The sequence below is a fragment of the Podarcis melisellensis genome, assembly GCF_964234715.1.
Source record: "Podarcis melisellensis genome assembly, chromosome: 2".
In the NCBI taxonomy this organism is placed as follows: domain Eukaryota; kingdom Metazoa; phylum Chordata; class Lepidosauria; order Squamata; family Lacertidae; genus Podarcis; species Podarcis melisellensis.
The window spans coordinates 13,723,593-13,736,031 of record NC_138529.1 but is presented as its reverse complement, the minus strand read 5'-3'; the positions used below and the strand labels follow the sequence as shown (position 1 = coordinate 13,736,031).

General features: G+C 45.9%; 1 protein-coding gene across 3 annotated transcripts in view; it reads left to right on the top strand.

The window, feature by feature from the left end:
- Window positions 1-659: 659 nt before the first annotated feature.
- Window positions 660-12,439, top strand: part of PAN2 (poly(A) specific ribonuclease subunit PAN2) — a 37,498-nt gene continuing 25,718 nt past the window's right edge. Inside the window, exons 1-8 of one of the 3 annotated variants that reach the window (XM_081898518.1) lie at window positions 660-812; window positions 3,324-3,606; window positions 4,084-4,253; window positions 4,768-4,888; window positions 6,705-6,782; window positions 7,734-8,001; window positions 8,773-9,115; window positions 10,714-10,810. In XM_081898518.1, the coding sequence (XP_081754644.1) occupies window positions 3,337-3,606; window positions 4,084-4,253; window positions 4,768-4,888; window positions 6,705-6,782; window positions 7,734-8,001; window positions 8,773-9,115; window positions 10,714-10,810 (1,347 nt within the window). In that variant the 5' untranslated portion in view covers window positions 660-812; window positions 3,324-3,336. Of the gene's footprint in view, window positions 817-875; window positions 948-3,323; window positions 3,607-4,083; window positions 4,254-4,767; window positions 4,889-6,704; window positions 6,783-7,733; window positions 8,002-8,772; window positions 9,116-10,713; window positions 10,811-12,439 lie in introns of those variants that run through there. The other 2 variants (XM_081898519.1, XM_081898520.1) reach the window with 2 other exon arrangements.

Here is a 12,439-nt window from a genome sequence, read left to right as displayed (position 1 = left end):
AGGGTCTTTTCCAGGGAGTCTTCTCTTCTCACGAGGTGGCCAAAGTATTGGAGCCTCAGCTTCACAATCTGTTCTTCCAGTGAGCACTCAGGGCTGATTTCCTTAAGAATGGAGAGGTTTGATCTGCTTGTGGTCCATGGGACTCTCAAGAGTCTCCTCCAGCACCTTAATTCAAAAGCTTCAATTCTTCAGCAATCAGCCTTCTTTATGGTCCAGCTCTCACTTCCATACATCACTATTGGGAAAACCATAGCTTTTACTATATGACATTGCATGCCATGCTTATACTATATGACATTGCATGCCATGCTTATACTATATGACATTGCATGCTAGGCAAAATAAACTAGCCTGGCTTTCCTTACTCATGACTAACAGGAGTAAACAAAAAGGTACAATTCCCACCAAATGCACCCCACGCAAAAACTGAGGGGCACGGAGTTCACAGGTACAGCTAACCTTTTCCCTTTAATTCACTGACTCACACCCGTTAAAAAAGAAAAACCCCACTCTTTTTGTCCCTTTCGCAGCGCCATCCCTCAAGCGCGCGCGCGCGCTCAGCGTCAAGCATGTAAATGACGAGGGAGGCGCGGCCGCCGCCACTTCGCTCTGATTGGTTGTTCCCTCCCCACGGCGGCCTCGCCATTGGTCGAGGGCACACGGGCACACACCCCTCCCCTGCTTGAGGCGCTGCGGCTGAAGCCGAAGCGGGGGGAGAAAGGAGAGGGGCTGGCGTTGCCATAGCGGCGGCGAAGAGGGCGGTGGGGAAAAGGCAGCGGCGGAGGGAAGGGGACCCGGAAGAGCAAAGGATTGTGGGTAACCCATAAAATGAACCTTGGGCTAATTTGCATGGGCTGAGGGGGGGGGGAGAGTTGGGGTTATTCAGAAGCAGAGAAGTGTGACTAATTCGTCCCCCAACCCCCAAGTTATGGGTTAGGAGGGTCTGGGTAATTTACCATTGTCTCACTTCCCTTCCTCCCGCAGTGGATTCTGGGTAGTTGGCCCCTGTGACGTAAAGAGTTATGGGTAACCGCCTGGCCCTTGGTACCCAGCCCAAGTTTTTTGGGGGGTGCGCTTTAAACTTTTGACCTTTGCTATGGGTCTCTGGCTGGAAGCGAGGATGTGGGCAGCTCCAGCTTTCGCCTTCCCTTGCACTACAGGCTGCAAGCGCTGCTTCTGTGTAACCACAGAGGAGTTGCATCATTGCACCTCGCTGCCTTTCTATTTCTCTCAACAAAAACAACAGCAGTTCCCGAAACGAAACGTGGTAACGAGGCCACTGCCGCAACTCTTCCTAGATCTAGGTACAACCCATGAGTGTGGGCTGACTCTCCAGCTGAAGTTTTAGTGTACATCAGGGATGTTGATGAGGATAATAAAAATAATAAATGATAATTTATTATTTATACCCCGCCCATCTGGCTGGGTTTCCCCAGCCACTCTGGGCGGCTTCCAACAGAACCCTAAAATACAATAACCTATTAAACATTAAAAGCTTCCCTAAACAGGGCTGCCTTTAGATGTCTTCTAAAAGTTTGGTAGTTATTTATTTATACCCCGTCCATCTGGCTGGGTTTCCCATGGGGTAACCTGTGGGTAGGGTTGCCAAGTTATTCACATGAACCTGCTCCCATGCCTTTTAACTTGCAGCCTGAAATCGTCGTTTCCAGAATTATTTATCCATTCATTTCTCCCCAGGTTAGGAATTTGCACCTAGCCAGTTTAATTAGGGCAAGCCAAGCTTCTGCTTGAAGGTTCAGGAGCAAGGTTTATTAAAAAAGAAGTTGGCAACCAAAGTGTGGGTGCCAGCAGTGCCAGTAGCACATTTCATCCTATCTGACTGGAGTTTTTGTCGACAAAGAAACAGGTGCCGCTTGTCCAATTTCGCTTTGCCTTGTGGCAGTTTAGAGTAAACAGCCATTAGGGTAGATTTCTGATTGTTGAATCTTGCCTTCTCCCTGACTGGATACACGCTCCTGTGTTATACATGCACAATCTTATCTTTGTAGTATGGAAAAAGTAACCATTGTCAATCTTCAGAGAAGTTCACCCAGTATGTTTGTGTGAGTTACTGTTCAGAGCATGCTTTCTGAGGTAAATTCAGAGTAGTCACTCATGAAGAGATGCAGTGGGCAGCCTCTGAGGACTAGTAATTCTGCCACATTTCTGCACTGAGAGTGATTGAACAATTTAATTGCGCTCATTACAGAGATACAGAAGATTACCCACCTGCGAAGGCTGCTTTGAAGGAGGCAGGACCAGAATAGTGTCATGCAGAGGTGCAGTAGGCAGCCTCCTCTGGAGTCCTGTTTAGAAAAGTTTTTAATGACTGATGTTTTAATGTATTTTAAATCTTCTGTTAGAAGCCACCCAGAGTGGCTGGGGAAACCCAGCCAGATGGGTGGGGTAGAAATAATAAATAGTTATTCTTACAGTCATACCTCGGATTGAAGTAGCTTTGGGGTGAATATTTTCGGTTGCACTCCACGGCGACCCGGAAGTAACGGAGCGCGTTACTTCCGGGTTTCGCCGCATGCGCAGATGCTAAAAATGACATCACGCGCATGCGCAGAAGCGGCAAAATGTGACCCGTGTACGCGCAGTCGCGTGTTACATTTGCTTCAGGATTTGAACGGGGCTCCAGAACGGATCCTGTTCGCATCCAGAGGTACCACTCTATTATTATTCTTATTTTATATTTTGGTTCCCAGTTGATGCAATAAATTAATATATTTTTCACAGCACAGCACGTTTCGGGCAGCAGTTACAGCAACTAGTTTAGGAATTGCTGTATTGGAGCAATTTTTATGGAGGAATATGTGGCGCTCTAGGGCTTGCCGATCGGAAGGTCAGTGGTTCGAATCCCTGCGACGGGGTGAGCTCCCGTTGTTTGGTCCCAGCTCCTGCCCACCTAGCAGTTCAAAAGCATGTCAAAGTGCAAGTAGATAAATAGGTGCCGCTCCGGCGGGAAGGTAAACGGTGTTTCCATGTGCTGCTCTGGTTTCACTAGAAGTGGCTTATTCATGCTGGCCACATGACCTGGAAAAACTGTCTGCGGACAAACATCGGCTCCCTTGGCCAGTAAAGCAAAATGAGCGCCGCAACCCCAGAGTCGTTCACAACTGGACTTAACCATCAGGGGTCCTTTACTTTTACCTTTTATGTTTATCTTGAAAGCTGCAATCTGTCAGTTACTGTCCTATGCTTTGGTCCGTATTAGAGATTGTGTTTATAGCAGGCATTATGTTAACTTCTCTAGCATGCTTGCTCTACACAGGTAGTGAAAGATTCTGTCTTCTTGAATTCCTTTCTTTGCCTTGCAGGTAAACCTCCGCCATGAATTTTGAAGGTCTTGACCCAGCCCTCGCAGAGTATGTACCTGCCCTGCACCCTGCTCTGGATCCGCACCTCAATGCTAGCCTACTACAGAATGTGGAGCTGGATCCAGAAGGGGTGCCATTGGAGGGCATCCCTGTGCCTGACTCAGTGCATATCATGGAGGGCATGTACTCGGAGCTCCACACCGTTGTCTCTGAAGTGGGCGTTCCTGTCTCCTTCTCACACTTTGACCTACATGAAGAAATGCTCTGGGTTGGCAACCATGGGGTAAGGGATTCTCATTACATGTCAGTGATGATCAGAAGAGTTATACAGTATGCTGGATCATACATTGAGGACGGTTGGGATTAATGATACGATTGTCTAGAAACTCCTGATTTCAGCTCCATTGCGGAAGGCTACATACCCCTATAAGATTCTTGTTTTCTTGTAGGTTCCGGCTTAGAATGCCAAGGATTCTAGCTTTCTTTTTTAAATTCAGTGTATATCCTATCCTCAAGGAGATCAGCACTATCAGGAAAGACACAAGTTGTCCACCTATGTCTTTAAAACCGTGGTAACTCTTAGTGTTATATTCAACAGAAATATGGCTTGTTCAGCGGAGAACTGTGGTTGGGGTGGAAAAGTAGATGAAGGAGCCAGAAGGTCTCATAAATATTAAAATGAGCTGGCTACATGCAGGATATGTTACAGGTCAAATCTGATGTGAGGGTGACTTGAGTTGCTTGCCTCCCTCTTTTTCAGGGTCATGCCACTTCTTTCTTCGGCCCAGCCTTGGAGCGTTACTCTTCCTTCCAGGTTCATAGTAGTGATGACATTCGACAGATCCAGAGTCTAGAGAATGGGGTACTCTTCCTGACCAAAAACAACCTCAAATATATGTCCAGAGGGGGACTTATAATCTTCGATTACCTGTAAGTGCCTTCTGCTGGGGGTGTGGTGGTTTGAGCATTTTTGGAAATGGGCCCTGCCCAGTCTTTGGTCTCTGTGTAGAGTTTACTTGGAAGAATGCCAGTTATAGCCTTAGGAATATTATGAAATCCATGTACTACAGTCACACATCTGGTGTGGGAAGCTGTGTGAGATGTACACAATTTGCAGGCTTTAATTATTTGGTATATTCCAGGGCAAGCTTGAGAAGAGGGCTTTGATGTCATATCCTGTTGCTCCTCATGAAGCATGTGGACGTGCTTCAGTGTAGCATTTCCTGCTTCCTTTATAAAATTTATTGCTTGAGGACATCTAGGTGGGAAATTTGCATCAATATAGTTTAGCCACCTCCTTTTTCCTGGAATGGTCCCCAAAGGTTTCATGATGCAAGATTCTGATGTCACTTTGATTCACTTGGTGAGCTCACATGTAGCAATGACTGAATGGAAAATACTAGGTCAGCATTGGTTCTCACAGTTCCTCTTTCTCCTCCTCTAGCATGGATGAGAGTGAGGACATGCACAGTCTACTACTGACTGATCCCAGCACCTTGCTTGTTGGGGGACTCACCAGCCATGTGATAGAGATAGACCTCAATACAGTCCAAGAAACTCAAAAGGTAACACACGCTTCTCACATATCTGACCCTAATGCGTTGCATTGAATATGATTACCCAGAACCAAAGATGTTGAGGTTTTGTCATGTTAAGCTAACACAAAGATGAACAGGAATCTCCAGTGGATAACAAAATGACTGGTTTAATCTGGTTTAATCTGGGGCAGAATGGCAGGAGGAGATCTTGTTCCTCGTTGTGATGATGTATACAAGTAGGCATGGGACACGGGTGGTGCTGTGGTCTAAACCACTGAGCCTAGGGCTTGCTGATCAGAAGGTTGGCGGCTCGAATCCCCATGATGGGGTGAGCTCCCGTTGCTCTGTTCCAGCTCCTGCCAACCTAGCAGTTCGAAAGCACGTCAAAGTGCAAGTAGATAAATAGGTACTTCTCTGGCATGAAGGTAAACGGCGTTTCTGTGCACTGCTCTGGTTTTGCCAGAAGCGACTTAGTCATGCTGGCTACATGACCCGGAAGCTGTATGCCAGCTCCCTCAGCCAATAAAGCGAGATGAGTGCCGCAACCCCAGAGTCATCTGCGACTGGACCTAACAGTCAGGGGTCCCTTTACCTTTACCTTTATCCAAGTAGGCTTGGCTCCTGTTATACCCAATCCAAAATATTTTTGTCTCCCAACCTAAAGAGATGCTTTGGAGATATAATAATAATGATGACGATAACAACAACAACAACAACAACAACAACAACCATATAATGTTTTTGTCACCAGAATTTTAATTTAACATAAAAGTAACAGGTTGAAGCCAAAAGTTCGAAAGTTCAAACAGAAGGTGAAATGTCAACATTCCTATTTCTGACCTCATGAAAAGAGCAATCTCTAAAATGTATTAACTTTCCCTTTTTTTTTAATTCTTCAGGAAAAAAATGTTGCAACACATCTATAGGCTTCCCTAATAATATCATTTTTTAAAAGTGGTGCTTCTCAGCATAATAGTGTGTATGAAAGTAATGTAAGTTTTTTTCCTGTAACAAAAATTGTAGAACCTTTCCATAGTATTATCTGGATGTACTGGATCAATAGATGGATAGAAAGATACGGACACATTTATTGATCTTGTTTGTATGTAGTGCTATAATAATAACAACATTTTGTTACTTATTCCTCACCCATCTGATGGTTGCCCCAGCAATTCTGGGCAACTTCCAACGTGATATAAAAACACAGTTGGACATCAAACATTAAAAACTTCCCAATACAGGACTGCCTTCAGATGTCTTTGGAAAGTTGTGTAATTGTTTATTTCTTTGACATCTGATGAGAGAGCATTCCACAGGAAGGGTGCCACTACCAAGAAGGCCCTCTGCCTGGTTCCCTGTAACCTTTCTTCTCACAGTGAGGGAACTGCCAGAAGGCCCTTAGAGCTGGACCTCATTTTTTTTATTGTATCCTTAATCTTATGATAGAAGAAGGCTGTATGCCATGTTTTATTTTTGCAAACAGATGTCCATTCAAAGGCATTGCCACTGAATTATTTTTATTTTTCCTTATATTGTCATTCAGGTTGTTTTGTTTTTTAAGCAAACTTATTTCTTCCTTTGGTGCTGCGTGGGAAATAATAGGGATTCGCTGCTTGACACTGTTGTACTGTTTTATTGTTGTTAGCCGCCCTGAGCCCGGCTTCGGCTGGGGAGGGCGGGATATAAATAAAATTTATTATTATTATTATTATTATTATTATTATTATTATTATTATTGGCAGTTCTACCCTTTCCCCCTGAATAATGTAGCATCTGTATATTCATAGTGGTGTGCTTTGCCTCTGTCCAGATCTTAATCCCACTTTTTATATCTCTATTTTAGTACACAGTGGAAGTGCCTGGGGTCACTATCATGAGACAGTCAAACCGTTTCTTCTTCTGTGGCCACACATCGGGAAAGGTAACACTGAGCATCTTATCATCACTGCCCCCCCCCCAAATTTTTGAGAGCTACAGGCACTCCAGTAACGCAGTGAGAGCTTGTGCCTTATGAAAATTAGTTCTTTTCCCCTTTAAAATTGAAGCAAGACGTTCCAGTGCCAAACTTTCCACATATGTTGGTTTGATGGGGTGAATTTGGGCTTGGAGTATTTTTTAACATTTTTTTTTAAATGAGTAGGAATCTGTACGGGTTACACTTCACACAGAGTCTGATTGTTATATTTGAACTTGGGGAGCAGCTTTTATTCCCCAAGTAGGACTGACTGGTTTTTGCAGTTGACAAACCACATTCTGGCTTCAAACAACATGGCAAGTCATACTATGGCTTACAGTGGTACCTCTGGATGCGAACGGGATCCGTTCCAGAGCCCCATTTGCATCCTGAAGGGAACACAACCCGCATGTGTGGGTCGTGATTCGCCTCTTTCGCGCATGCGCGTGATGTCATTTTGACCGTCTGCACATGCGCGAGCGGCAAAACCCGGAAGTAATGCGCTCCATTACTTCAACCCGAGGTATGACTGTACAGTGGTACCTCGGGTTAAGTACTTAATTCGTTCCGGAGGTCCGTTCTTAACCTGAAACTGTTCTTAACCTGAAGCACCACTTTAGCTAATGGGGCCTCCAGGAGCCCGATTTCTGTTCTTATCCTGAAGCAAAGTTCTTAACCTGAAGCACTATTTCTGGGTTAGCGGAGTGTGTAACCTGAAGCGTATGTAACCCGAGGTACCACTGTATTTGTGCCATGTGCAGCACCTGAGTGATGTACAAAGGAGGTCTCTGACTTTACAGGAGGAACACAGAGAGAAAAATGCCCAGTTAATTCACTCGACACCATTCTATTCCATTGTTCTCTCGTGGTGCTTCTTTTAAATCAGATATATTAGGGTATCTTCTGTTCCTTCCTTAGGTTTCCTTGCGTGATCTCCGCACTTTTGCTGTGGAGCATGAGTTTGATGCCTACTCCGGTAGTCTGTCAGATTTTGATGTCCACGGCAACCTGCTGGTGACCTGTGGCTTCTCCAGCCGAATGAATGGCCTAGCCTGCGATCGCTTCCTCAAGGTGTATGACCTGCGCATGCTGAGAGCCATCACACCTCTGCAGGTCCACATTGACCCTCTGTTTCTGAAGTTCATTCCTACGTACACATCTCGCCTTGCCATCATCTCCCAGACAGGTAGGTAGCTAGACCACAGAGGCCACGTTGCCTCACCCTCTGCTTTGGATGTGCTGGGACTTCAGAGTCCTGTCCTGTTTGAATCTAGCCACCTTCAAGAGATGCCCACAGTGTGACGAATCAAGTCAAGCTCGGGACAGTTTGCATTAAAAGACCTGCAGAGAAACCACACATCTGATTTGCTCTTCCTTTCTGTTTTTTTCTTTCCCCCCAATAATTTTTATTAAGTTTCATACAAATATAGCACATATTGTAAAACAAGTACAAAAATAAAAAACAAATAAAACTAGTAAAATGAATAAAAACAGAAAATACAACAGCAAACACATAAACAACACAGATTAGCTAATTAATTAAACTTCCAATCTCATAAACATATCATTTGACTTCCTCTAGTCCCTCCCATCTGAATTTCCTTGTATCTGAATGTAACAGTTTTCCAACATCATTATTCAAAAACAATTATAATCAGATTTCTTAACTTTTCTTAACATTCTAAATCTCATTTATTTAACTACTAATTTAATCCTAAGCCTCTTTGGTACTTTCAAGTGACTTCTAATTTTTAATATTACAATATTTATTCAAATAGTCTTTAAAGTTCTTCCAATCTTCTTGATATTCCTCTTCTTTCTGGTCACGGATCCTTCCGGTAAGGTCAGCTAGCTCCATAAAGTCCATCATCTTCATCTGCCAATCTTCCACAGTTGGTAATTCTTGCGTTTTCCACTTTTTGACTATTAAAATTCGTGATTTGCTCTTCCTTTCTAGGTCAGTGTCAGTTCTGCGAACCCACTGGATTGGCCAATCCGGCCGACATCTTCCACGTCAATACCGTGGGCCAGCTGATCATGAGCTTTGATGTGTCTGCCAGCAAACAAGCCATGGTTTTTGGAGACTCCGAGGGCTGTGTCCACCTGTGGACTGACTCGCCCGAGATCACCTTCAATGCCTACTCCCGGGAGACTGACTTCGCTTTGCCTTGCATTGTGGACACCTTGCCCCACCTTGACTGGAACCAGGATCTCATGCCTCTGTCGCTTATACCTGTGCCGCTGACCACCGAGTCCCTGTTGTCAGATTGGCCGGTTTCTAACTCTGCCCCTGCTCCCAGGTAGTTCTTTAGAATAGGAAATCTAGAGAGAAGTACAGACCTTTAGGGTCTAGGGGTGGGGAACCTCAGAACTGGGGGCCAAATGAGGGTCTCTGTCTGGCCCTCAGTACTCTTTTTGTCTGGCTGTAATGTGTCCTTGAGCTCTAATAATGCCTCTTGCCTAGATGGGCAATAGAGAGGCGTGTGTGCAGAAACTAGCCTTCTGTACAAAGGTAAAATTCACATTTGTTTCTCTGCCCACTTTTACCGCTTGCCCCTCCCACCACCATCATGTGGACCCTGGAAGTTCTCAGGCTGAAAAAGGTTCCCCACCCCCACTTTCTTGGGTGGTGGTGTGAGAGTTCTTGGTGGTTTCCTTTCTTCTAATCTGCTCCTTGTTGATATGGGGCTGTAATTTAATTACCGTATTTTTTGCTCCATAAGACGCACCTTTTCCCTCCTAAGAAGTAAGGGGAAATGTGTGTGCATCTTATGAAGTGAATGCAGGGGGGAGGCAGGCAGGAAAAGCCCCCAAGAGCCGCACACAAGCTCCGCGCGGCTCTTGCGGGCTTTTCCCCAGGAGGGAGAAGGGACTGACGCGGCCAGTCAGTCTCTTCTCCCTCCTCATAGAAAAGCCCTCAGGAGCTGCACGCTCCTTAAAGGGTGCAAGGCTCCTGTGCGCTTTTGCGGGAGGTGGGGGAATTGCCATAGCTACATGCAGCCTCTCCCAGCCGGAGAGGTTTCGCGCAGCTAAAGAGGAAGCCAAGACAGCCAGCGGGATGGATCCCACTCGCTGTCTTGGCTTCTTTGCTCTTTGGGGCTGGGGGGGGTGAAACCGGGCTTCCCCCAGCAGCCTCAAGAAGCTGCTCTTTGAGGCTGAGGGGGGAAATAATATTTTCCCCCTTGATTTCCCCCTCTAAAAACTAAGTGCGCCTTATGGAGCGAAAAATACGGTACTTTGTTCTTTTACATTACAGTGGTACCTTGGTTCTCAAACATAATCTGTTCCGGGAGTCCATTCGACTCCCGAAACCGTTCGAAAACCAAGGCACAGCTTCCGATTGGCTGCAGGAGCTTACTGCACTCACTCAGAAGCCACATCGGATGTTCGGCTTCCAAAAAAACATTCTCAAACTGGAACACTTCCTGGTTTTCAGCGTTTGGGAGCTGATTTGTTCGGCAACAAAGACGTTCGGGAACCAAGGTCCCACTGTATAGACGTTGCATGTTATTCTGTATTTAAAAAGGTAAAGGGACCCCTGACCATTAGGTCCAGTCATGGACGACTCTGGGGTTGCGGCACTCATGGCTCTGTGGTTTAGACCACAGCGCCACCCGCGTCCCACTTATTCTGTATTTACCCCTCTTTAAATATTATTTTAATTCACTCTGGGTATCCTGGGAGGGACATAAGATTCCTTTCAGAGTCTGGTAACATTGCATCCAGTAATAGAGGTAGGGGATTTTAAATTCTTCCAATATCTGGGCACGGTCCCTGGGATCCCACAGCTCCCCACATAAATGGCTGCATCTCTTTGGGAAGCTTGCCTCGCTGCTTTGGGGAGTTCACTGTCAAATGGGGTTGGAAGGCATTGTCTGAGCCACAGTTTGTTTTGTAGACGAGCCCCAGCGGTTGACCCAGAGATCCTTCGTGCCATGAAGAAAGTTGGCTTCATTGGATATGCTCCAAACCCCAGGAACAAACTCCGAAACCAGGTAGCTAGTTGGCTGTCTGGCACTTTCATGCCTGTTGAACACCTTGAGAGTCGTACTTCTTGGGTGATGGTTATTTGTTGTTTAGTCGTTTAGTCGCGTCTGACTCTTCGTGACCCCATGGACCAGAGCACGCCAGGCACTTCTGTCTTCCACTGCCTCCCGCAGTTTGGTCAAACTCAGGCTGGTAGCTTTGAGAACACTGTTCAACCAACTCATCCTCTGTCGTCCCCTTCTCCTTGTGCCCTCCATCTTTCCCAACATCAGGGTGTTTTCCAGGGAGTCTTCTCTTCTCAGGAGCTGGCCAAAGTATTGGAGCCTCAGCTTTCAGGATCTGTCCTTCCAGTGAGCACTCAGGGCTGATTACCTTCAGAATGGAGAGGTTTGATCTTCTTGCAGTCCGTGGGACTCTCAAGAGTCTCCTCCAGCACCATAATTTAAAAGCATCAATTTTTCGGCGATCAGCCTTCTTTCTGGTCCAGCTCTCACTTCCATACATCACTACTGGAAAAACCAGAGCTTTAACTATGTATTGTTAAATACAGTGGTGCCTCGCAAGACGAAAAGAATCCGTTCTCTTTGTCTAGCGGTTTTTTCCTCTTGCGAAGCAAGCCCATTGACAGCTTAGCGGATTAGCGCTATTGACGGTCTAGCGGCTTTTAGCGATCAGCTGTTAAGCGGCTTATCAGCGGATCAGCTGTTAAGCGGCTTAGGAAAAGGGGGGGGGGAAACCGCGGGAACTCGCAAGATTTTTTCGTCTTGCGAAGCAACCCCATAGGGAAATTCATTTTGCGAAGCGCCTCCAAAACGGAAAACCCTTTCATCTAGCGGGTTTTCCGTCTTGCGAGGCGTTCGTCTTGCGGGGCACCACTGTATCTTGTTTACTCCAGAACGGCTTGTGGTTTAGGGTGTGGCTGGGGAACTGATTTCTTCATCTGAATTCTGAATATGTTTTCTTTAGATTTGTAATGCCACAGAATATGCTGATTTTTTGTTTTGTTTGTAAGGAAGGTAGATCCTGCTGGGTATAGCTTAGCTTAAGAACCAGCACGTCCTGTAACCTCACATAACCTGAAATTTAAAATGCTGCTTTAGAAGTGTGCTACTTTAGAAGTGGATGCCAGCTAACACTTTGATTGCCTATCTGCTTCTGCCTCATAGGGTGAGAGGCAGCTCCATGTGTTGTGTTGTGTTGTGTTGTGTGTCACTTACATGGATGTGCATTTTGGAGCCAACATGGTGAGAAAAAGCCAGGTAGCAGCAGCCTTAGGATCATAGAATTGTAGAGTTGGAAGCGATCCCCAGGATCATCTATTCCAGGCATCCCCAACCTTCAGCCTTCCAGATGTTTTGGACTACAATTCCCATAATCCCCGGCCACTGGTCCTGTTAGCTAGGGATCATGGGAGTTGTAAGCCAAAACATCTGGAGGGCCGCAAGTTAGGGGTGCCTGATCTAGTCCGTGGGTAGGCAAACTAAGGCCCGGGGGCCGGATCCGGGCCTAATCGCCTTCTAAATCCGGACGGTCCGGGAATCTGCGTGTTTTTACATGAGTAGAATGTGTCCTTTTATTTAAAATGCATCTCTGGGTTATTTGTAGGGCCTGCCTGGTGTTTTTACATGAGCAGAATG